The sequence below is a fragment of the Phasianus colchicus genome, chromosome 3 (genome assembly GCF_987193195.1).
Source record: "Phasianus colchicus chromosome 3, bPhaCol1.hap1.1, whole genome shotgun sequence".
NCBI classification, from domain to species: Eukaryota; Metazoa; Chordata; class Aves; order Galliformes; family Phasianidae; genus Phasianus; species Phasianus colchicus.
Window position 1 is genome coordinate 76,740,889 of NC_143438.1, and position 26,694 is coordinate 76,767,582.

At 40.8% G+C, this 26,694-nt stretch overlaps 1 protein-coding gene across 6 annotated transcripts in view; it reads left to right on the forward strand.

Annotated features, from left to right (window-relative positions):
- The window catches only part of OXR1 (oxidation resistance 1), a 244,602-nt gene that overhangs the window by 92,237 nt on the left and 125,671 nt on the right, over nt 1–26,694 (forward strand). For 3 of the 6 annotated variants that reach the window (XM_090137899.1, XM_090137895.1, XM_090137906.1), the window contains exon 3: nt 24,368–24,533. The exons of 2 other annotated variants lie outside the window; for them this stretch is intronic. In XM_090137899.1, coding sequence (XP_089994025.1) covers nt 24,475–24,533 — 59 coding nt within the window. In that variant the 5' untranslated portion in view covers nt 24,368–24,474. Of the gene's footprint in view, nt 1–8,723; nt 8,866–24,367; nt 24,534–26,694 lie in introns of those variants that run through there. One more of the 6 variants, XM_090137896.1, reaches the window with a different exon arrangement.

Consider the following 26,694-nt stretch of genomic DNA (forward strand, 5'->3'; position numbering starts at 1 on the left):
ACATTGAAGAAGTATCTCAGGATACAACATGAAGTATGGACTTTCAGTTCTGTGCAGGAGAGGCTGTGTTTAACTCATTTTCTGCAGGAACAATGAGAAAGGAGAAAGCAAAGGAAGAGTCTTGTGATCAGTGAGATGCAAAGATTGGATTAAAGCAGAATAGGAAAAGTGCTTGACCTTGCTTCCCAGCCAACTCTCCACCTTTTTCTACTTTTTTTTTTTGGTTGTTTTGGCATGATGTCATGTAGCATAAATATTCCTTTGGCCGGTGTAGGTCAGCTGTTCTGGTTCTGTCCCCTCCCAGCTCCTGGAGCCCCTTCAGCCTCCTTCACTGGCAGAGCGTTATGGAAAGCTAAAATAGCCTTGGCTCAGTACAGCACTGCTCAGCAACAACTAGGACATCGGTGTGTTATCAACATTGTTTTCTCCTAAAGCCAAAACATAGAATCATACTACACACTGTGAAGATAATCAACTCTGTCCCAGCTGAAACCAGAACATCACAACAGAGCTGCTTTGCCTGCATATTACAAACGTTGCTGAACAGACGTGATCCTGGCCAGGCTCTTTGCATCGTGTCGACAGATGAGCAGCAGCCAATCTCTCACATCTTCTTCCTTTTCTCTTCTGAAGCTTAACAGAGCCTATGGTTGTGTGAGCTTGTGTCAGTGGAGTTCAGATGTCAGACAGGAGAGGGCTCAAGCAAAGACTGTATCGCATTTCAAGATCAAATTGCTCAGATCTCAGCTTTGAGTTCTGAGTTGGAGAGAAAAATAGAAGGCTTTACTGATGATAAGACTGTCTAGAAGGCAGTTTATTGCTAATTTTTCTAAGATTTGATGTATATATTATTGAAAATGATGTTAAGGACCAGGTATGTGTGTGTTAATTATACCACAGCTGTGATGGGATATTAACCCTGTGGAACAGAAAAAAGACACCTCACTGAATTTCTTTGTGTGGAAGTAAATTACCTATAATAATTTGTAAGAATGGAGGGACTCTCAGTTGACATGATTTAGAGAAGGGCTGACTGTAATGAGACATGCTGCAGCAAATTAACTAGTGTATCAAGCTAAAGGAGTTCATAGCTGGGTGTTAGGGAGAGATTCTTTGCTGTGATATTACTTAGAGAGTTGTTCTGGAAAATACAGATGTTAGCAATGAATTTATTAATAGAATTGATGTTGCATTCACACATCTGCTATAGATAAAGTGCAAGTAGTTAACAAATAAATGCAAAGACTGGGATATTTATATGTAAAATGTTGTTAGATCTGGTTTACTTTTAAACACTGGGTTGGATTTTGTCAGATATCCAGATTCAGCCCCATTTCTGTTGGTAGCAGCAGGTTGTAGTTACTTGTTCTATTACAGGCACAAAAAGCCTCCTCCATTTTTTCCTGTCTTTAAATAACATTACTTTTCAAAGGCATCGTCTGACTTAGGCACATCTTGCTGTACACTGTTCATTTATTTTGACACTTGCCAATATCACTGTCAGATTTGTGCCCATTTATTAAAATGGACCCTTCTTTGAAATCCCTTGGTCTCAGATGTCAGTAGATTTATGGAGTAAACAGTTCCCACATAGAAGAATTTTTGGATTGAGAAGTTTTGATGTGGTGATACTCGCTGTGAGCTTCTTGGTTCATTTTTTAATGTGTGGTTTTGACCGTACTTTAAAGGTGAAACTTTAAAAATACCAACTCAAGTAATGCATTCATACAGCGTTACACTGGAGCATTTTTTCACAGCAAAACAAGAAGCATGCTGAGCAGTCAGCAAAATATCCTGATCCACAGCTGTATGATGACTGAGATTTCAGGTCAGTCTTCCTGAAGGAAAAGATTTGCCAAATTTGCAGTAATACAGGTATCTCATGCTCCAAATGCAGAAGCAGAAAATTGTTAACTTTTAGGATATTAGTACCACTTATTTTGCTATAGTACTGAAATACTCTGGAAAGAATAAAATAATCATCTAAAACCCCTCAGACAATTCTGGCTCCGCCTGACTGTGGTATGTGACAAGCAAGCGCTGCCACTGCAGGTATTTCTTTTTTAAGAGGTATATTGGTTGTCATGCAGCGCTTCGGTGTGTACTGTTTGGAATTCAGAGCAAAGCAAGATGATTTTTGTGTGTTCTCTGTGATGGATACTCAGAGAATATTTTTAACCCTGTCTCTCTCTCAATCCTAAATAAAATTGGTGTTGGGAGAGTGTGTGCCTCTGCCACCTCAGCCTCAGGAACAGTGCTGATTAGTCTTGCAATTTTTTGTTTTGGTCATCGGATGGACAGTTGAAATGGTGAGCTCACTGTATGGTGCAACAGCTATTGGCATATCGGATGGGCATAGAGCCTGGTGGTCTCTGTCTCAGAACACTGTTTCCTTATGAGGCAGTTACTGTGGCTTAAGATATTGCTGTCCCCTCTGCTGAAGGAAATGAATGTTCATGGTCTTTTTTTTCGAGGGAAGGGAGACAAATTATTTTATCACATTAAGAAATCTCTGTGCTGAATTACCACAGCTCCGCAGCGGAAGAACAACTCCTTTAAATCACTGCTGCTGCTTGCTAGGTGAGCTTTGGACTACATCCTTGAGCATGACGAAGATTGCTGTGCTGAGTACGTGCTCTTTGGACCCCTAGATTGAAGCAAGCACATACATTCTTAGCTGCTTTTGTGGAGGAGACTGGAATCAGTTCTGCAATTACTCATCCTCCAAGGATGTGTAGTCCCATTTAAACCAGTGGGCGTTGAGTTCAGTGCCCCAAATTGCAGCTCAAATGTTATGTGTTCCTGTAGAAGATTTGATGAAATTAAAGTAGCTTAAATATTCATGTGACTCAGCTTTTTAGACAAATTACAGGAAAAATGAATTAAAATACATAATCAGATCCTTGCATGAAGCACTGAAAGAAAGGCTTGCAAAAATTCTCCCAAGAAAAATTCAAGAAAGGTTCAGCATAGTGCTTTCCAGTCCCTTTAATCTTGAGGAAAAATTATTTAATTTATAGTGACAAAGTTGTGCAAATTGTAACTAATTGTCATCTAATTAGTTCACTTTTACTCAGCTTTTATGGAGCAGTGGGGGGAGGAGCTGTAGGTCAGTGTGTGTTGCACATTTGCTTTGCTTTTCCTCCTTTGGCTGGGGATAGAAAGGGAAAATTTGCAGTCAGCCTCGGGGAGACCACTCAGGATGTGCAAAAAACAAGCCAAGAGCCAGGATGCAAAAGCTGTGGCATATGGACACTCCCACTTGACATGAAACATTTATCTTCTGTATTTTCTTCTGGTGGCTTGGACCATGCTGAGCTCAGGCCACCACAGAGCAGCAGAGGCCAAGAGCAGCTGTTACTGGTGTGTGATGCAGCCTTCCTTGCTGGCCTCGGTACCCAGCCACGTTATGCAGTGGAACCAGAGACATTAATGAGTGTATCGCTCTGTGTGGTAGATAAATGTGCTCCTCTAATTATACTGTCAGGACTAAGAAACAACCTTCCTACGAGTGTTGTAGGTAATTGTGTGGTAATTGTGTGGTCCTCTCAACCACAGCTCTATGTTGGCTATAAAATAGTGTGGAGGGCCCTTTTTGGGGGAATGTAATGTCAAGACGATCCTTATTGTGTTTTTTATTTGTTTAAACAATGCAAGTTTCTTTATAAAACTCCCTACCTTAGATTTAAAAGATCCCTGTTAGTAAGGGGTGTACACTGATAAAATGACGAAGGGCAAAGCCAAGTCACTTTGATTTGAATGCTCAACTAGCTGCTCTCAGAAATTAAAACATTAGCCCTCACTTCACAGCACCTTCAAAGAACAGGATTTAAACCTTCTTGACATTTTTTCTAACGTCATCCATAACTGCAGATAATTTATAACCTCTAAACAAGTGTGAGTCATCCTGCTTTTAAACCCAGTGACTTCTCTACTGAATAAATTGTGCTAGCTGAGAAAGGAAATTTCTCTTCAGAGAGAGGCTGAAACATTTTTAGATTTATTCTGTCATCCACTACCTCAGCAAAGCTCAGCTTACGTATGTATGTGCTCTAGATATGTTATACTTGCCCCAGCGTTTGAGGCATACGTATGTACGTGTTAAGCAGCTGCCATAACAAAGATGTGTGTACCTCTGATAAGTAGTGCTGGATCAAGGTAACAGCCTGACGCAGCCTTCTGGAGGGGGCAGATAGCCCTAAACAACAGTATCCTTTTGTGCCCCCAGCTGGGACTTGTGGCAGAGCTGACCTCTTGGCTGAGGAAAGGTAAGGAGGAAAAGAAGTCTTGGGGATGGATCCCTTAGCTCTCAGCCCTTAGCTGAGGTGGTTGAGTTACAGCTCCTGGATGTGTTTAAAAACTATTTGGATGCACTGCTCAGGGACATGATTTAGTGTTAGGTTGTTAGGGTAGTATGGTTAGGTTGTGGTTGGACTTGATGATTTTAAAGGGCTTTTCCAATCTGAGCAATTCTGTGATTCTATGATTTATATCAGCTTCTCTTCAGCTTTGAAGTCACTGACATTAGGTGATGGAACAGGCTCCAAAAGCCTACCACTGAGCACAATGGAAAATTGTATCATAGTATAATTGTATCATTCTTAAACATGCTCCTCTGTCCAACTGTGTTGCTGGGTTTTCAGATACTTTTGGTATCTTGTATTTAGGCAAGCCAGCCTGAGGAGGAGTTAATGATGCTGAGCAACAAGAAAACAAAAAAATGGTGGCCAGTCTGCCTCTGCCTTCACTCCCATAGCTGCCCTGGGACAGTTTGGCTTTGAAACAGCCTGCAGGGAGCACTACAGGAGCACACTCCAGTGAAGAGATTCACTGGGTCTAAGAGCATCCTGGTTTATATCCAAGACGTGTTTTGCAGTGCTGCATTCTCAGTATCTCCTTCAGGATTGAGATGAATTGTTTGATTTAGACATGCGTGGGAAAGTTAAGCAGCAGGTATTGATTAAGGTTTTGTCTTTATGGAAGTCACTGCTTGCAGGATTGTAAGAACGTAAATCACCTGACCACTGACATTCTCTAGTCTTCGCTTTGTTGCTCATTCAATACCTGAACTCTTCTCTTGCCATTTTCGAACAATGCTTTGTAGTTTTATCACAGTTGCTTTCATGCCATTACTGTCAAACACAAAGTGACTTGAACATATGAGACTAATTGAATGGTCCAGTTAGTGCAGGAATAGTTTCCCGCGACTGTTCCTTGCTTTACTTGTAGCAAATATCAAGAAGAGTTTCAAAGTCAGTGCATTTTGCTGTACTTTGATCATCTGGAAAACAACACCGTGTGTTGTATGCAAATACTGTAAGCAACAGTCACATATGGCCTCTGAAATCAGCAAGAAGGCATTAAAATAAGCTAAAAAAGTACCTCGGTGAGCCTAAAGGTTTGTGGCCAATCCAGCTTGTGTGGGTGTGCAGGGAAAAGCATAACAAAAGCCTTGTGGGGCCTTTCCCTTCCTTCTAGGTGAGTTTAGGAATCTGCAAGAATAAAATAGCAACAGTGAAAGGCAAATAAGAATCCCTGATGGGCAAGGCTATGAGAAGCTGTTTATCAGAGCTTTCCAGTTTTCTAAACAGATATTGAGAAACACATGGCCACATCCATCAACTTTATTTGTCCATTTCAGTGTTCTTTTTCTGCTATTAATTATGTGTATTCAACAAAATAGGTATAAAGCCAAAGTTAAGACACAGCAGTGTATTAGAAAGGCTTTAATGATAGAATTACAAACAAAATCTTTTTCTCTTTTTAACAAGTTTTAGCAGTACAAATTTAAGCAGTGGAAAAAATTCTAGAAACCTTCTTTTCAGAGAAAAATGTTGATCCTTCTCTTGCTATGTATCAGTACAATAAGATTCTAAATTCGTCATATTTCCTGAGAAATTGTAATATCTAAGATTATACTGCTGCTATTGTAAACAATTAATTACAAGTTAATAACTTCCTTTTTGGAAGTGTTCCAGAGTCTATAGGATGCTGTATTTTTTGAGTTCTTTTTCTGAAAAAACTTCGGTGCTGCTAGTGCAAAAGTATTCCACCTTTGCTTTTCTCTAAATACTGAAGACCCAGTTTTGCTGTTTAAGAAAGGGGAGAAGTGTAGAGAGAAGGACCAGAGAGGAGCCAAAGGGAAGAACAAGGCCGGAGCAGGAGGTGCTCCATGGCACAGGCACTACTTCCCATGCATGAGCCCATGCTAGAGCAGATACACGGCTCATAAAAAAGGAAAGCGTGACACTGACTGCAAAGGGAAGTGCCTAACTTAAACATCACAGAATTAGGTTTGTGTTGAAATTTGTATTATATTATTTTTTTTGTTTTTAAGTATAGAATCTGTCTTGACAAGGTATATGCATAGAAATGAGCAAGTTATCTCTTAAAAAGCTCAACTGTGGTGATTATTCTTATAATGATGAGATTCTGACCTCAGGCTATTTGTTTGTGCAAAAATAATTTGTCACCTTCACTTGGCAGTGAGATCCACGCAGGCAGACCTTCTTACTTATGCAGGATTTATTTAAACTTGAGTCTGAATTTAACCCTTGCTCACACTTAGGCCTGTCAATGATACGTGACAAGAAGACTAATATGATTTTGAAGGAGGGCTGTTATTTCAGCAACTGACTTTGCCTTGTGAAATGCATCAAGCAAGCTGCCATCAGCTCCTCTGCTCATCCCTTGTACAGCCATGGGGATCCAGGACAAGGCAGCAGAAAAAGAAGTTAGGAATTACACAAAACAGGAAAGAATTTTTCAGAGGAAATAGGGCTCTAGTGCAGCATACTGCTGCTGTGTGATTACACAGCTGAGTGCTGGATTTCCAGTAGCAAGAAAAGCAAAGTATTACACTTACTTTCCTCTCTCACAGTAGCCATATGTTTCAAGTTACTTTGAAAGTTGTATGCGAACTTCTGGAAGAGTCTTGACGTATTATACAGAGTGGGAAATGCTGTACATGCTGAAGCTACTGAAACAGGATGGTTTTTTTTCCCAGACTAATCATTTTATTGCAGTATTTGTTGTGTTTTTCATTAGAATTCAGGAAAATAATATATGTAGAAAAAATAAATCTCACGCAGTGGTAATTGTAAAAAGAAAATGGGTAGTGTTTATTATCAACTTCTAAAACCAAGAAATTCAGGCTTTTTCAACAATTTCTGACTGTCAGTGGATGCCTAATGCTTAATTTCTGCTAGGTGCCTTGAAGACCGTGGTAGGAATGGCACATTCTACACATCTGGTCACCTGCAGGTCATCAGGATAAGGCGGCCCTTCAGCAGTGTAATTAAACCAATTAGACTGCAGACAAAGATCTTCCTTGCCCTTGTGTTTGGTTTCCTTGTTCCAAAAGAGCTGTTTCTTTGACAAACGACTGTTCTCTCTGCTGCTGAATGCAGCTGTCATCTTAAGCTTCTGCTTTGGGGCTGCACTAATAGGCTGCCAGGTCCAGTTCTGGTTAGTGTTACTGCTTCATTTGGAATGGAGCAAATTGAGAAGCTAGCAATCAGTGCACAACATGGAGAGGAAGGCAGTGTGCTCTGAGAAGAAAACCTCTTTGTCTGTATGTGTTATAAATTGTTGCCTTTTCTTTTATTTGGCCTTCTCCAAATTTTTATCAAGAAATGATCCTGTTATGACATCAACTATACCCTGTTTCTGTGGGAAAGCGTATTTCCACATGATACTTCCAGACAGTCCTGCAGGGAGGATGCACAACGAGTGCTGTAACAGCCTGAGCCCTCCATGCAGCCCACGGCCGCAGGCACTATTCCTCCTCATCCGTGTTCTCTTCCCTGACTGCTGCTTATGCAATGTTATGATGACAGGACATAAAAATGTTCCAGTGAGAGAACTGAGGTTCACAAAATATTTCATCAGTTCAGTGTTTTTTTCTAGAACATCCCTAAAACAATGCTGGTACTCTGTAAAACAGAAGTTCTTGCAAACTTTGTTTCAGTTTACAGCAAAGAGAAATGGAAAAAGAAATAATGTGATAACATAAAAGAGACACGAGAAAGGGAAAAACAAAGACAACAGTTATGAAAAAGTAGTCTTGTTGGAAACAAGTTATGTTGGAAACAAAAGAGGTGGTAATATATTTTTCTGTAGAGGACCAGTATGATGATTGTCATCACTTAAGAATTATGCAAAAAATAGGGAATGACTTTAAAAGGAAAAAGGAAGGAAAAAATACTGGCAAAACCCATAGATATTTATAATTGGAAGTATAAATTTCATATAACCTTACATTTCACTGTAACTGTGACTTTTTCTCACACTTGCAATGGAGTACAGAAGTCTTGTGTTCTTATGAAACAAAGATGTTTTGATAATTTACAGTCCACGACAGATAGTATTCTTAACCAAAAGTAAATATTCTGTTAAATAACTGACCTAGCAGATTATATAGGAGAGCAGAAGGGACCACTGAGCCTAAAGAAAATCCAAAGTTTGCTCATTGCAGACAGATTTGTCCTTACTATGCAAATGTTAGATTTAAATCTAGATTTCAAATTTTAGAGTTCTTCAAAGTAATGTGACTAGTTAGCAGGGGACACAGTATATGTACCAGTGCTGGACCATAATGGCCGTGTCAACCTTCACATATCAAAAGGTGATGAATAAATAAACTACAAGGTGCCAGAATATTTCATTTGATCTCTCATTTTGAACAGGTAGGTATTGCAGTGTACATTTCTGTGTTCCCACAGGGGCCAGCCTTGGTCAGAACGATCATGGCAGCAGGGGAAGCATGTCACAGTCACTGCTAGCACCACTGGCACCCAGCTCTGAACTTCTCTAGCTGAACAGTCTTCATGTGCTCATAGAAATGCAAGTCTCAGTTCCAGTAATGTGAGTGCTGTGCTGGATCAGGAAAATGGCTTTGCTTCTTTTTATACCTGTACAACAGTTTGGCATTATTGTATCTTAAGTTGTGATTGACTGTATTCTAAAGTGAATCAAAGTGGTCTTCATGTCATCATCCCTTAGCTTTTTTTTATTGCTGCTGGTCATTGGTTCTTATTAAGCTTTTTTGAAATGGGAGATGGCTGTTTTATTTGGGACCAATTCTTTTACAATCACCTTGAGAATAAGAAAGAACTTTTTATCATTTGCACTAAGGATTTGGAAAATACATTAGTGGTGGTAGGTGACTTTGGGAGCATTTAGCAAGGCTCACAAGGATGCATAGAGACAGAACATGGAAAGTGAGCAAAAAATTAGATGTATGTCAGCTATCATTCATTGGTAGAAGGATGGGGATACTTCTGTGGTATCCCTGTGCACTCAGTGGAATGAAAGGTGAGATGTACTGACAGGAGAACTGTGTTCTCTTCTTGAAGGCTTTTGAGGATGCAGCATTAGTAGTGTATCACTGCTGCCTTTACTCAGCAGCAGTTGTGGAAGCTCCAGAGGTTTCAAAATCCTGAGTCCTCCTCCATGGCGTGGTGCTGGTTCTCCTTATCACTGCCAGTGACCTGTCCTTTTTTGAGTTGGGTTTTCTGGAGAGTTGTTGGTGGGATATGGGTTACAGTTCCTCTGGAGTATGCAGATACTGCTTCTAGGTAGCAAAAAAGAGAGCAGTGGGGACTGACAGGAAGATATGGCTCTGAAGAAGGAATCAGTTAGTGTCACACTAACTTTTTGGATCCACAGAGTGGACAGGCTTGAGATACCTTCTGACTGGGATTGGTTTCTCTCTAATGAGCTGCTGCTGTTTCGACAAGTTGTGGGTTGTGTTAGATGGAGAACGTGGGAAGAGAGAAGGCTGAAGAACAGTAACAGGAAACACAGCTTTGTGGAAATGGCTGTGCAGAGGCGGTGGCAGATCCTGAGTAGCAGCTGTCTGATAAATAGAGTCATTTCAGCTCAGCTCTGCTATAGGCGCGGCTTGGGAGCAGCGAGGAGGGACCCAGTTTCCCAAAGGAAGCTTGGGGACCACGTGCCTATGTACCACAAGGCAGCTTCTGTGTGAGATCAGCCCGTGTCCTGGACTCCCAGCTCAATCTGTGTTCATTAGAGATACTGAACACTGTGTGGCTAGAGGTCCTTACTTACTTTCACAGATTTATAGTGATAAAAATGAATTTGTCCCATCAGCCATTGGGCTTTAGTGAAAGAGAGACAGTGTTTTTGCCAATTGCTCCAAGTGTCCCAGTCCCGAGCAGCTTGATGTTCTGCTTTGCTGCCTTCATGTTGTGTGCCTGGCAACTCCTCTTTCATACTGGCTTGCTTTGGTTTTCTCCCTTTGTATTTGATGGCGATTGTGACTGTGGAAGATGAATGGCACTGGCAGATGCCCTAGGTCTGTAGCGCGGGTAGGTTTTGCACAGGAACCCTCCTGAGCTCTGCTGGATTTATTTCTGATTTCCAGAAACCCTGCTACATTAGCCCTGAAGCCTGCCCAGCAGGCTGTCATTTAGAGATGTCAGCAGCTGCCTCATAAAAATGGGGATAATGTCATTTGCTTTGTTTATGAAGAAATTTGAATCCCAAAGTTTGGAGGTTAATACTGGATTAAATAACTTGAATGCTGAAATTAGACTCCTCATTCAATGCAGAAATTTGAAAGTAAATAATGTTTCGCTTTGGTTCTGAGCACTAAGTAGCTTTAGTTTCAGTAGGTGTTACTGAGTGTTTGGTGGCTTTGAACATCAGGAGGTTCCTCTAAACAGGAATATGGTTGTTTAACTGTGAGCTCCTGTGCAGGAGCACATGGCCCCAAATAATAATTACATTTTACCGCTCAGCATCTAAATGCAGAGAAATCTGCTGACAACAAAGATTGGTGCTGCAGAGAACAGGGGATAACTTGTATTTTCTCAGCAGCCTGATTCTCAGTGTTCCTCCTGAACGCACAGAAAACATGTCAATGTAAATAAGAGCAAAGAAGTATTGTGCTTTTCTATGTAACTACTTTTTATCCTTTACCGAAGGAAAAAAATAGCCACCATGCTGGTACACTTGACAAAGCTTTCTCTCATGCTTACTTGTGCTTCCTTACTTGTAAAGTACTACCTAATGTCCTAGCACGCTTGTACCTGCAGCTGGAAGCTCTGAGATTGAGCATGGTGGGTTCACTGTTTCAGAGAGAGCTGTGGAACTTGGTGGGTGTGGAACAGTGGCTGTGAATTATTAGTTATAAGCATAAAGAAATGAACTCACAGCTGTTCAGCTGTATGTCAGTGCCATGGGCTGCATAATGTGTTTTGGTTTGTTTCGAAGGTGAGCATATTAATGAACAGTGATGATTTAGAAAAGGAAAACAGTGAAGCATAAGGTGGTACAAGTTCTTCAACTTACAGTCCACCTTTTAAAAGCCAGTTGAAAGGCAATATACGTCCCTCAGATGCCATTTCTAGATGGAAATTTAGACCTCCAGACAGTCTGTTCTCATCTGAAAATTTTATTTCAGTGTGCAGATAAAAGGCCAAAATGATTAAACCCATCACTGAATATCACTGTTATGGCCTTTGTAACATTCATTTTATTACAGGAGCTGGGAATAAAACAGAAAAATAAATGCTGCCTTTTGTGTGTATGTGTGTTGATGAAGCTTTCTTTTATGACTGTTGTCACAAGGATGGATTACTCTTACAAGATTTAACCATAACAAGTTTAGGTGTTGTCAATGATACATCATTTTTGTGGGGTAAATAACCAAAATTAGTTTGTACTTTTATATTCTCTCTTCCTGTAAATGGCAGTTAAATGAGACTAAATTGCCTATCTATTTCCAAATGTCACTTATAGACAGCTGCTTTCTGAACTTCAGAGATGCTCACTAACAGCCCAGGTATTGCTTTACTTCCCTGTTCTATTTATAGTTAATGTCAGTGCAAGAAGTTCTTTATTTCTCTGTCTGGTTTTCTTCTGGGAATTAGGGATATATGTCTCGTTTCAGAATGGACCTTCAGTTTTTCTAACCTACCTAAGATGAGAAAAGGAGGCATAATGCGGTTCCCCAATTTCCAAACAGTTTTTAAACATACTGTTCTCTAAAATTGCTGAATATGTACCCATTCCTAAAGCACAGTTTAATAGCAAGCAGGCAGTGCTAGGTGGTTGAGATTGTTACACCAACCAAATGCTCTCCTGATTGGGCAGCTGTGAAGGCACCAATAATTCCTGAATCTCCTGACAAGAGAGAAGCTGTCATGGTGAGAAGCAGGCACTGACCTGAGCAGCAACTGATGTTGGTGTCACAGCAATTGGCTGCTGAGAGAGTCGTTTAGAAAACAGATTGCTTTTGCAGAGAGTTACTTGGATAACAGTGATCTTGCAGAGAAATTATTTTTGAAAGCTGCAGTAATTTCTTACTTAATGCAGGCCTTGTTGTGCTGAGTACAGGAATATGGTATAAACAGCTTTTCCTTTTGGTATCTGAAAGTACTCACAGCTTCTGAACGAAGTGAGCTTTTTGCTGTAAGACTGATGGCAGCATCCTGACTGACAAAGATGCTTCTAGCTTTACACCTTGTCTGTAAAGCTCTCTCTCCTTCCCAGAGGGTAAAAAAAGTCCAGTTGGCTTACAGAGTTGCTTGCACATTATTGCGCAAGCAGAGGGGATACAGAGGGGCAATGACCCTGTAAGATGTAGACAGGTGTGTTGACTTGTTTGGAGATCTGCAGAGGCCAGGGATATTACTGTGGTGAGGGGGCTGAAGGACTGGTACTCAGTAACGTCTGGCATGAACTTACTGATTTTCAGTAAGGTGCAGCATCTTGCAGGCTGAAGTCATGGGGATGCTTCTTAGGAACCACCCCTAGGAAAACTGGGACAGGAAAAAGTGTGCTTTTTGCCTTCTTAACTGTGTCACTTGTATTCCGCTGCTGTCCAACAGCTGTTCACTTTTAAGAATATCCTGGACAACTGTCAGTCTTTCAAAGTTGCAATGGATAGTCTGCCCCATACAGAATTATTTTTCTCTATCCTGATTTTTCAGAAAGCCTGAATAAGGCAATCGTACTGCAGAAACTAAGGCGTACAGACACATGAAGAGTCTATTGCTTTATTGTGTGTGCGTATAATGCCTTGGTCTCCATAAAGATTGAATGTATCCATTGGGTCCTGCTCCACTGTGTGCATGGATAACACCTTGTCTCTTTTTACTTGCTGTTGCTGTATCAGAATGAAGCAGATGTAGGTGAGAGTGCTTCAGTTAGAGCTACCAGAGATGTAACCAGCAAAACCCTCCTAAATTTCAAGAGGGACTGACAGGTTATTATTGCCTTCCAAGAGAAGGAGTAATAGGGGGAGCGGGAAAACAAAGAGGAGAGAAGGGAAACTGAGTATACACAAAACATAGGATCCACAGAATGGAGCTGTGGAGCAGGAAACAAATTTGGGTGTGCTCTTGTTCAACACCTTCATCAGTGACCTGGATAGAATGCATCCTTAGCAAGTTTGCTGATGATACAAAGTTGGGAGGAGCCGCTGACACACCAGAAGGCTGTGCTGCCAGTGAGACCTGGACAGACTGAAGAGCTGGGAAGGAGAGGAATCTTAAGAGGTTTAACAAGGGCAAGTGTAGAGTCCTGCACCTGGGGAGGAATGGCCACACGTATCAATCAGTACAGGTTAAGAGCTGACCTACTGGAAAGGAGCTCTGTGGTGAAGGACTTGGGGGTCTTGGTGGACAAAAGGTTGGTCACAAGCCAGCAGTGTGCCCTTTTGGCCCAAAAGACCAGTGGTATCCTGGGGTGCATGAAGAAGAGCGTGGCAGCAGGTCAAGGGTGGTTATCCTCTTCCTCTACTTATCCTTCATGAGGCCACTTCTGGAGTACTACGTCCAGTTCTGGGCTCCTCAGTTCAGGAGGACAGGGAACTTCTAGAGACAGTCCAGTGGAGGGCCACAAAGATGATGAGGGTCCTGGAGCATTTCCCTTATGAGGAAAGGCTAAGAACCTGAGAAGAGAAAACTGAGAGGAGAACTCATCAATGTCTATAAATATCTCGAGGATGGGAGTCAAGTAGATGGGATCGGGCTCTTTTCAGTGGCAGCCAGCAACAAGATAAAGAGCAATGGGTATGAAACAGGACATAGGAAGTTCCATACAGATAAGAGAAAAAACTACTGTGAGGGTGTTGGAGCACTAGAACAGGCTGCACATAGAGGTTGTGGAGTCTCTTTCTGTGGAGATATTCAAAATCTGCCTTTCCTGTGAGACCTGCTGCAAGGAACTGCTGTAGTAGGGGGTTGGACTTGATGCTGTCCAGAGGTCCCCTTCAATCCCTAGAATTTTGTGGTTCTGTGAACAGTAAGGCAGGAATGTTCCAGCTCTGTAGGGTGAATCTGTGGCTCTGACCTCCTGAGGAAAAGCCTCTATCCGAGGGGCAAGGTTTCAAGCTGCTGCCAGGGTAAAAGTCTAAGAAACACAAAAGAAATGATGTGTTATCCAAGAGAGTTGTGGGCGACCGGTTTAAATGGATTTTGTATCCATTGTTTGTTTTCCTGATTGAAATGCACAGGCTACTACATCTGCAGTAGTTCTCCTGACATTTCTGCTCTTGGAAGCTCTCCAAATTCTGATTATTTATGCTATTTGTCCATCCATCTTAAAAAAAAAAAAATAATAATACAAAAACAACGACAACAACAACAAAAAGCCTCTTTCAGAGAAGAGTCCGCATAAAAATAGCTCTAACTCATGAATTTGCTTACCTAAATTTTACTTGTGTGCTCCTTCTGTCCTGTATTCATGGTGGAAGTGGAGCAGTATTAATGGAGAAATATGAGACAGAAACAAGGAGATTAAGACAGGCGAATCTCTGGGGTGCTGCTGTCTGCTTGGCAGCAGATGAGGAGCAGTTAGGCATGGGGAGCTGGAGACTTGCTGTGCTTTTACTGAATGGCTGCACGTGGGAACAAAATTCAAGAGAGATGGCAAGATTTGGTTGGAAGAAAGGCACAGTTTATTGTCTGCTGAGCTTAATTTCAGATCCCTAATTGTGCATTGTCTTGTATGGATGTGGGGATAGAGGAATGAAAAGGTCTGCATTGGGTCAATGGTATCTCTGTTTTGAAACCTGTTAGGCACAGTGGTGCAGAGAAGTGATAAAAGGAAGAATTGTGGTTGTTGTTCTTTTTTTTTTTTTTTTAATTTTAGTTTGGTTTTCTGCAATTCTGAAGTGCTGTGTCTAAACCTTGGAGCTGCACCTTGACTTCTTAGCTTAGTTCTAGTGGGGCATGGCTTTATCAGTGACTGCTTGTGGAGCAATAGTGAGTGGCTAAATATCCTGTCGGTGTGAGTGGTGAACTGAAACACTGATGAATTAGATAGAATGTCAGCTATAGAAAGGGAAGGATGAATGAAGTCATCCTTCAGTCTCCTGCAACAAGCCTTAGGATGCAGATGGGGGAATTAGTCTCAAAGAATGCTAAATCCCACTGTATTTATGAATGGAGAACAAAATGAGGGGAGAAAGGAAATAATTGGACCAATGTGACTACAGTGTGCCTATAAATCTAGCATCCAATATACAGGTACAAGTTTAAAATCTTACAATTTGACTGATGGTCTCATCCACAGTATATTATGTACTCATCTTAAAGCCTTGAAATCCCTTCTCTGACAACCTTGGAAGCTTTATTTGTGCAAGAAGAAGCCTCTCAGAAGTATGAGGGGTCCTGCAATGCATATTGAGTGCATTTGCGCAAATGTATTTTGGTGTAAAATTGATTTGTGTTATCTTACTCCCTACAGCCACTTAAAAAGACATTGAATTTCCCTTCTAATGTCCTGAAGATCTCAATTATACATTTAATTGCTACCCAGAAGGCGTCTTTGAGAGGAGGATACAGTGAACACATGGCTATTTTAAAATGCAAAAGCATGTTAGTTAAAAAGAGGAAAATAAGGAAAGAAATATCATCAGATAGCAGTGGGAGCTATTTGGGAATTCTGCTTTGGTTAATTCTTTCCCAGGTATTACAGCTGTAGAACTTGACTACAAAGATCTCAACTCCTGTTTTTTTTTATTTTTTTAAATAGTTATATCTCTGCTAGAAGCTGTATTTTAAAGAAATATGTACTCACATTGTTGATGTAAAATGTTATAATTATAGTGCAGGAAACCAACAGAAGTAGCAATTTGCTGCATTACAATTTTCTCTTATGGCACTGCTGCAATTTCCAGTCATTGAAATTCTGCTGCTGATGTTTGATTAGTGGGAAATCCTGAAATGGCTGACCAAAATGCAACAAAATGATTTCTTTATGCTTCTAAAATGTATTAAACATAATACTTAGTGTTAAAAATACTCCATGCAGTACAACAGCTCTCCAGTTTGTTCATAGGATTGGATCCAGTAACTGAATTTCAGTGTCTGGTGGTGTCTTCAGAAGTTTCTTAATGCCTCACAAAAGCACAGTGCATGAGTCTTTCTATAAAAGCTGGTAAGAAACATATGGTTTCCCCAGCTGTAGTGGCTGGGGGATTCATTGGAGCCACAGACCGGTTTCTGATGCAGACAGTACATGTAACTGTGGCTGTGTTAAAGTAGAGTTGGATCCCCTGGATTAGAACCTAGGCCAGTTTCTGATATCCAAATCCCAAACTGACCCCTTGAAAATCCCTGTAATACAGTTCTGAATGGATTCAACTCCATAACATGGTTCTTTGTAAGCTCTCTCAAGATTTTAGATTTTTCTCTCTTTGGTACTTCCCTGACCTGATGAAAAAATGATACTCTGTTGGGAAAAATCTAAACTTGATCAGACCATGGAAGAGTTGTAGCTGATGCACCTATGTGGTCATTGCCCTGCTCACTTCTGAATTTCTTCTCTCAGCAATTTTCTGTATTATATATATCTAGTTATTTTCTTCTTACAAAATATGTCAACCATTTGGAATTCCTGACTGTGTAACATTGTTGTTTTCATTTGGCTTAGGTTCAGTGAATTCTTTTTTCATGCTTTGGGCATGTTTTACATTTGCTCTTTTCTCTGCCATTATACCCATTTTACTGAAAGTGTCTTTTTTTGCTTTCTTCATCTAAAATTTCACTTCCTCTATCTGAATAAAATGAGAATTACTAGATCTTTTTTTCTAGGTGGCCTGTGCTTGAGTGGAAAAGAAATTAGTTGGTCAATGCAGGGATTAAAAACCATCTAATTTCGTGGATTGTATATGTTTGGCTCCTGAGACAGGAGCAGGATTGTTCCATTTTGCTTGCTAAGAAAACCTGATATTAAAATAGATCTGTTGACTTTGCCCAACCTACCTCTAATCAAAGACAGCTTTAATTTAATATATATATTTTTTTAAAGGACTGTTTTCCCTTAGAAAAATGGAGACTAGCTAAAGTAGGGCTGTGTTTCCAACTTAAATGGTATATACTTTTGAAAGAAATTGTTTAGCTTTCTTATTATTTAGCTTTCCAATTAAACTCAATGTTGTAAGTCCCCATTACTGGGTACATTTACTATTTAGCATGAAAAGAATCAAAACGACAAATCATCAAAAGGATTTGTCTTTTTACTTCATCATAAAAGTACCTTGAAATGATCTGAAATTATTCTGTTCCTTCTCTGCTCTGCCTGTCCCTCTGCTTCCCTCCCACACATTCTTTTACTTTAAAATTTTATTGCTTGTTCTTACTTAAAAATATACATATATATGCTATATTATGGGATAGAGATTTTGGTTCCTGAAAAGGCTTTTTTTTTTTCCCCCCCCCACATCCTATAATTGATTTTCACACAAGGGAATATAAAATGATACTGACCTTATCAGCTTTTTACCGAGTTATATAACGTCTTGGTTTCTGGAAGATTTCATCTCTAAAAAGGTGAAGTCACTGCAGCACAGATGAAGAAGTCAGCTCTGGCACATAAAATACTGTCTAGTCTTTCTCTACCTGTATGCTAAATGCCCATGGGTTTATTTACAGGAACAGATGGTTAATTCTTACCTCTTTAAAATTAAAAGCTTAGTATTCTATGAATGTGTATACCTTTATAAATTATTGATAAATTATTGAATTCCAAACAGTTGTGGGTTTTTTTTTTAATTAATTTATTTTTATTTTTATTTTTGGCAGTATACACTGTAGAATAAATTGAACGGAAGCTGAAGGAAGTCGGTATTTTGTTTACATAAATTGAGTACTATGATGTTATAAATGTACGTCATTTGTCACCAAGTGATCTTGGAAAAGCTGTGGGGCTGGATCTGTGGGGGGTCAGTGTAATGATCAGAACTGAGACAGACATTGCAGATTGCTTCATGTAATGCAGATTCCTGCTGCAGAGTAGGAACAGGTTTTCTTTCTGATTTCAGATATCTCCATACAAAACTTTTGTTGCTCTAAAATATTTCCATAAAAATATAAACGCAGCATTAATCTTACAGCCAAACTAAGTCAGTTCCATCTGTTTTATTTACCAAAACCTAACGTATTACCTTGTAGAAAATTATGAAAATATAAAAATTGCATAATCCAAAGGTATCCTTCTAGGTTTTGACTTCAGGTGAAAGCTTATTTTTTAAGCCTAAATCATCTGAAAGTGGAAAGCAGTCAATTGCAGTCAACTATGAAGCACTTGAGCTTTCGGACTTAGTGGGGAAGGACCTACTGCTCACTATAACTAGCTCCTTTGTCTGCATCTTGCTAAGGTACCTGCAGTTATTCATGCAGATGCAGGTATTCATGCAGCTGGCATTTCAAGGAGAGAACCCTGCTTGGCACATGGAGCTGGAGCAGAGCCACTCATACACCCCTGTGATAGGCAGGAGGGCTTGGTGCCAGCTGGCCCTTTCCCATCTGCATTCAGGGAGAGCTGGCTCCAAGCAGTGCCTACTTCCAGTTTGGATGAACTAAGGGGTGAGGTACTCTGCAACCTTTTGCCTTTTCTATTTTGCTGTTTGCTATAAAGACTTAACAGGTTTTAATAATGTTGTTTGTAAACTCCTAATGAGTACAGAAAAATGTGCAGGGCAGTTGAAATACATGAAGAGAATAGGATATATAGTCTTTTCCTTTTTATCCTCTTGATTTACGTTCCTAAGTTCTTTCTCTTCCTCTTACTTTTCACAAGTGAGGCATTTTTACCTTTTTGTTCAGAAGAGCAGTTAGCAAGGTTTAGCCATAATATTTTGATTTCCTAATGGTTACTTTTCATAGAAGATTAGCCAAGGAAAAAAATCCCATGTTGTGAGATTACTTAAAATGCATCTTGAAATCCTGCCAATACTTCATGGACAGAAAACACAATTTACTGATTCTTATTTTGTGTTTAGACTAAAAGTCACTGATTTATATGTAGGATTTCTAAAATCTTGACAGTTTTACTGCATGCATCTAAATTGAGCTTCTATGTTTCAGCTTATATGCTGTATCCTCACAAATGCTGATCAGGTGGTTGTTTAACAGCTCTGCCTTGGAGCTGAGCTCTAGTTAGGAAACTAAATGCATAAATGCCTCTAAACTCACTTGCCTCATTTAACATGCTGCAGCCTCATTTGTCATCTGAGCTCTGGTTTTGATGTCTTCCAGTTGTGTTTAAATCTCTCCTTGGCTTCTCTTTCACTTTTTGTCAGACACAAGCTCCTTATCTCCTCATACCAGCCTTGTGAGGCTGGTATCAGGTCCTGGGGATCTTTCACCTGACGGTGCCAGCCTGGCCTTGAGGTGCCTTCTTCTGAAATGGGGGAGAAAAGCCTCACTGTGCTTTGGAAAACCAAAGTACAGTGCTTTTTTATTGGATTCTTCTTTAAATAATGACATTTACTATGATGCTTATAGATTGCAAGTGTCTGCAGTGGGTGTAGTTGCAGTGCCTATAACAATTCTGCTCTCTGGGCTTATTGATTTAAGAATAATAATATAAAATCCTGCAGGGCACCTGTGTTCTGCAGTCTTTTCTTTCTGTTTCTCCAGTTCTATTTTGTATCATTTTGAGTGAAAAACTCAGGAAGATTGCTGCCTGTCACAAGTATTTATCTATCCAGTGGCTCAAGGGAAAGGTCACCTATTTTCTCTGGTGGGGGCATGTTGTCTTCACTCCAACATGAAACTAAATTATGGTTTTAGGCTCCCTACTTCAATTTTAGTATCACCACCTGCTGCCTGTACAGCCCCTCTGCACAAGGGAAAGAAGAAACAAGCAGTGTGGGGCCCTTAATACCATATCGGGTGTGCACTGCAGCCTGCACAGCAGAGGCTGGTCACCATTTTGCAGTTGTAGAAGTGGGGTGTGGTGTGGGGTGCCTGCCAGCAGTGCTGCTCCTCTCCCCATGCCTTCCTATACTTCCTCTCTCTCCTCCCCTGATGTCTACCCCCCATGTGCAGCTAAAAGTTTAAGAGGATACTCAGAGTGTGGCTGAAGTGCAACGATCCCTTTCATACTGTTGCACTATCAACATGGCATATGTGGGGACCCCCCTTGGCATTTTCTCCTTTCTCCTTTTGCTATCAATGTGTTCTTCCCTGCTTGATCCACCAGTGAGTGTCCCTAAAGGTTTGGGCAGCCTGTCCATAAATCTCTGTGTGTACTGCAGAGTGCAGAGCCAGGATTAGTGGTCTCAAGAGTCCTCCTCAGGCCCATGACAAACTGTGCCATTACTGGAGATATCCCCAGCCAGGAGTTCAGGAACAGGAGCACAAATGCAAGAGATGTCTTGAGAGGAAGTGAGGAAAAAGCCCATAGGCATTGTTTAGCTTTGGCGTTAGGCAGGAATGCATTGCTTAGTGGGAGCTGAGCCCCAGGACAAGCACCTTCCCAGGCCTGCACCACCACAGGCACTCGCCCACCTCTGAGGCCTTAGCTGTTCTCATTAAGGCAGTGGCTGATTTCTCAGAAGGCCTCTGGATATTCTGCAACACAAAGAAACAGATTATTAGTGAAGTGTTTTTATGGTGTAGTGTACTGGTTTGGTAAATAACCACAGAAGAATGCTAGCTGCCTCCTCTCCAATCTCAACAAGTGCACGTGCCTGCTGAGGCGCTTCAACCAGCCATAGCCTTTCTAATTTCTTCTGGTGTTACTTACACATGGCTCTGCTTCTCTGTCTACTGTGTGGCCACAGCGTCCACGTGAATATGGGACAGCCTGGGATCCTCAGTCCCCAAATGTGCAGGCTGTTTTGGGAGCTGTAGAGGAAATGCTGATAATAACTTTGCCATGTTCCTAATGTCCAGTGAAAACAGAAAGCTGTTTGGGATTGGTCAGAGCTGAATACTTACAGCAGGAAGGTCTCCTGCTATAAGGGTAGGAGGGTACATTTGTTCAAACATAAAATAGTCCTGGATCTTTGGTGACTTTTTTCTCCCATCTGCTATAACTTTGGCTAATCTAATTTATGAATCAGAAGTAAAAAAAAAAGACAGGTACTTTTTCAAACCTTTACAGCTAGTGCCCAGTGAAACTCTCAAGAAAAAGTATCTTGGATATAATAAGAAAGCAGCATGTTTTCATGGAAGGGTGTGTTATATGGAATAGAATGGAGTAGTTCTGTTGGAAGGGACCTTGAGAGACCATCTGTCCCAAATGCCTGACCACTTCAGGGCTAACCAAAAGTTAGAGCATATTACTAAGAGCATGATCCAAGTGTATCGTGAACACTGATGGGCATGAGAGATGAACTGCCTCTCTAGGAAGAAGCCTATTCCAATGTCTGACCAGCCTCACAGTAAATAATTTTTTCCTAATGTCCAGTCTGAACTTCCCCTGGTTCAGGTTTGCATTGCTCTCTTGTCTTCTATCAATCAAATAATAGTCAATAAAGCCAATCAATGTAAAACTAATTTAATACGATCTGTACATTTACTGCACATTTCATTAAAGTGTTAAAATTATACTTATTCTTCAAAATGCTTGAGTTATGAGTTGAAAGACAAAAGCTAAATTCTCCTTTGGCTATGGTGATGAAGGATTTCTCATTTTGCCTAGTTTTTAACTTTTCTTTGACAAGTTAGGTGCTTCCAAAGAGATTTATCAGATATTATTATATCCCGCAGAACACTTTGAGAACCAATTTATGTTACTAGCAAGGAGAAATGTTAGATGTTTCAGTCTCCTTGAGGAACAGCTTTTTCCTCTCTTGACTGTAAGAGCCTGCCCTTTCTGAATTGGTGCTATTTGCTTCATATTATCACAGTAGCTTGTTGTCGTGTGAGAACTTTTGGAAGAATATATTACAAATACACTGCAAATCTATGTAATCAGTTCTGCAATAGTATGAAAACATAGTGTCTGTACGATTTGGGTTACCAGGTACCTCAGAAGTGTATTGTTTACATGCCGTTCCAGCTGCTGCTCTTTGTCCAGTCTTGCCATTGCCTTTTATTTAGTGAAGGCAGTGTGATGCTTCCAAAGACCTCTAGGTATTAAATATATTTTTCAGTTCTGCATCTGTGTAATGTTCTATGCCTGGTTCTTAGAAAAGTGAAGCAGCAATAATACCTTCCATGTGGCAGCCTTGTAGACCAGCGCCAGGGCATGAAGCTGATGCCTTTGGGAAGGGGCACTTTGAACCTCAGTGTGAGAGAGAATCTGATGACTTAAAAAGAGAAAGGGAAACTCCATTTGGGAGGGATTTGGAGAGTTTGGATGAATGCCTGTGATGGTGAAGTCTTCTGTCCTGGACTAACCCCTATAGTCTAATGGTAGGTCATGCAGTGTCAGCCTCTGTACTGTGTCCAGCTGCTTATACTAAAGATGGTGGCTCTTGCTTGCAGCAGTAGGTCTCAGTTGTTTGCAGGCTGTCCAGCATCCCTGTGCAGTAAGAGGATGGTGTGTCACACTGTGACAGCACAGGGTGCCTGGCTGCAGGAGTGGAGTCTGTATGTTAAGGGAAGTGCTTAAGTTGTTTCCCTGTGTACACCTCAGGTTGTGTGAATTACTGAACAAGGCAGAAGCATGAGCAGATTTGCATTTTTATGTCTTAGGGCAAGTGCATCCACAGCATTTTCTTCTAACTTAAGCAGCGGCTGCCTACTGCGTTGATGCTTATTTGCAGAGACGGTGGAAGTGGAGTACACAAATCTGTGTTGCTGTAAGAATGTTGTAGCTTCCAACCTCCTCTTTGAGAAGTTAAAAGACCCTTTTGCTCCCAAATTTGACTATGTAAATATATGCATGTTATGATTGTGTATATTGTGGCAATCTCAGGAACATTGAGCGCCCTGGGGTATTGCTGCTGACTTGTAAACAACTCAGAAAACGGTCAAGCCTAAGGTTGGATTCAAAAAGAAAAGTGAATGCAGTTGCCTAAGTAAAAGGCTATGGATAAAACAGTTTTGTTGATGTATAAATTACCTGCAGTTAGCACTGAAAATAATAGATGTTATGATAAAGTTAAATACATTACACAGAAAAATGCTACAAGCTTATATGGCTTCAGTGCAGATGAGGAATTCCATGTGTCTCAAGATATGTAATGCAGCCCTGAGACCACTAGCTGCACCTGATTTTGAAAAGTGTGAGTCCTGTGTTTGGGAAAAAGAAGATGGTAGTACAGTATGTGATTCTGCCATTGTGAAAATCCCATGGTGAGGTTCAGTGAATGGAATCTTGGTGCTGGTTGCATATAATAAGAGATTTCAGAAACAATGCCTTCTAGGCAGGTGATGTAAAGATTTTCCTTAGTGATACAACCTTAAAATAATTTGGACAGTTTGAAGCCCATCCTTATAAGTAAGGCAGCATTGGATATAATGCAAGAGCATTAATGAGACAAATATGAATTAAATGGAAATTACAATCACTTTAAAATGATTATGCAGATTTTTTCAGTGCAGAATGTGACAGAGCTGGAAATTTCAAGACCCGTGCAAATTGTACTAAAATAGATCTGCATAAAGCACTGGAAAAGCTTTTGTGAAAATGGAGCTAGTGGGAGTTATTTAAATAACAGTATAGCAGCTATTAACAAAATAGCAAGATCCAAAATAGTAATTTACTTTACACATCACTTCTAAAACATGTCCAGAATTAAGATAACTGTCAGCAAATAACAACCCACTTTTCTCAAAACCCTAAAAGAAAAGATCAAGAAATTTTCATACCTGACAAAACACACGCTCTAACTGCTGAGCATATTATTTCCACCATGTGAAGCAGCTGTAAAATATTATGCAGTCATGGTGAAGCCATATGATCTTGAGCTTGTAATCATTACAAAACCTAACAGAAGAGAAAAATGATGAACTGTATGCACTATGACTATCTGAGATAGTATGTGTGTAGCATGATTGCTGCCGTCTTCCTCCCCATCATCATCACCATCGCTGCCCTCCACACTGCTGCCATATCTCATCCTCCTGTGAATGCATGTCTCCAGGCCCATTCGTGGTGTGTAGAGTGCATTGAATCCTTTACCAGTGGACTTACTAATCTTCTCTCCCAGGCAGTGAGAATGCCTTGTCCCACTTGAACCACAAGCGGATTCTGGATTCTCCTGCTTGGAGTTAATGGATGTAACCTGGCAGCAACCAATCTATATGTCTTCTGTAAATGATCCTCCAAGGGTTAACCTGTAGCAGTGCTGTCATGCTCCCAGGAATAATCACAAGGTTTGTGTCCATTTCTCTAAGTCTTTACTCTGTGGTGTTCCGCTGAACACATTAGGTGAGAGCTTTGTTGAGGAGGCTTGGGCTGCCTATTCCAGACACAACAAACCCAGTTTTTCAATAGTGTAGGTGTTCTTCACCATTTCCCTTGCCACCCACAAAATGATGTGTGATGGCTGTTTTCCTGCATGTGCTGCAACCGCGTCCCTCACAGTGACTGGGCAGTGGAGTGAGGGTGGGTTTGCTTTGCTGCCTGGTGTTCTGACCACTGACAACTCTTGTGTCTTTAATTTGCACGGTAATATTTGATAGTGTGTGTAAAGGAATGAAAAAGAGTGTTGTAGTGCTTGCTGTACAAGCTCATTTTTGGTGTAAAATTATGGTTCCCCGGTTCCCCCACTGTTTGTTTTCCTGAAGCTCAGCTCGATGTCGCGTTGTTGATAAAAGCTTACTGCTTGGAATTGCTCTTTGCGCTATATAGATGTGAATTAATTCTTAATTCTTTCCTAACACCACCTGTGTGAAGGTCTTTTTATATTCTGCCGTTGAATGATCTCATAAACTACTTGCGTTATCAGAAAACTGCATGGTCGATTCCCAAAGTAACAATCTGAAAGTCTTTTCCTTGTTCACTGGCGGGCGTTTTTCTACCTGCTCTTTGTTGTTTGGCTTTATTTCCCTCTTTATAATGACCAATTCAGACTTGGATTGCAAATGTGTTGTGCTCTGGTGTAGCACGTATAGAAGTGTGGCACGTGGGGTGATATCAGAGGCAGAGCATGCACTGAACGGCGGTGAAACCCCTCTGCCTTCCTTGGTTCAAGGAATTGCCCAGCAGAAGGGTTGTTTCTGTGTATTTGCATGCAAATTTGATAACCCCCTGGTGGATGTTTCTCCCTGATATGTGGAATTCATTTTAGTACTGAGTGATACTCCTGGCCTGCACAATAATTTCTGTTGTGCAGTTATATGCAGTTCAAGGAAGTAGAACCTTTTGTTGATTTCAAGCCTGCTGCTTGCTTTCCTTTGATGCTTCCTCTGCCTCCTGCTGTGAAAATGGTGACAGATTGTTTCCTGCTGTTGTACCCCATTGCTGATGGCTGTGGAGATCCCATCCTGCTCCTTGCATTCTGCAGCCGCCTGTTCATCGCCACCACTGCTGGCTTTCTCTGTTTTGATCTATGTCATTCTAATTCTGCTATCTTCTCTTTGTGAGTGCATGGTCAGAGCTGCAGGTGCTATTCAGGAGCATTAAACAAAAAAATGTCCGGTAGACCTACATGGCATTGCCTTCTGCTGCAAGTGTGCAGAAGGAGCCTCATGCAGAATGTGGAGCCAGGCTGGAGGAGCTGGAACAGCCGAAGACCATCACCTGATGCACTGCAATTGCAATGGCTTTCCCAAAGTGCTGGCCATGTGCAATGGCAGGTTTCTGTGGAGGCTTGAGAGGATAACAGGGAAATGAAGTAACTGGTCTCCCCTATATTAGTGAACAAGTCTTTGCAGTGCTTTATTGAAAACAGAGAAGGAAGTTTGTTTTCCAGAATCAGATACATCCTGGCTTTGACATTGGATTAAATCACATTTCTTTCTAGAAGGAAATCAAATCCCTAACAAGGATTTCTGGGTGTTCAGTAATACCACAAAAAGAACAAGCATTCTCTTCAAATGAATGATTTTGTTTCTCCTATTAACTGTGTGGTAAAATCTCTGGAATTGTCACAAGTGGCTCAGGGACTGTTTTATATTCAGTAGATAAGGATGAGTTCGGCTTTCCTCCAAATCTTTGTCACAGTAAGGGATTTTTGCTTAGAAATTCACAAAGATCAAATCGTACATTTTCCCAGCCCCTGGGATGCTTTGTATTCTGGTTTGTTCCCACCATACGTGGCTTAAATGCTTTTTAATTTTTCCTTTCTCTATCTGGAGAAGACTGCCAGCCATGTTTGCTTTAGCTGCTTTCAAGTTCCATTTAGATAATAATGCCTTAGTTTTTCCATGGTGCTTCACAAAATAAATAAAAAAATAAAAATAAAAAACAAGTAAAAATCCTAAAGGGATTCAAAATCCTAATGCTATTCAAACCCATAACAGACTTCCCAGTAAACTGGCTCGCCTCAGATTTCATGACTTTCTACCTGCACTGACCACCCAGAGTCCGTGG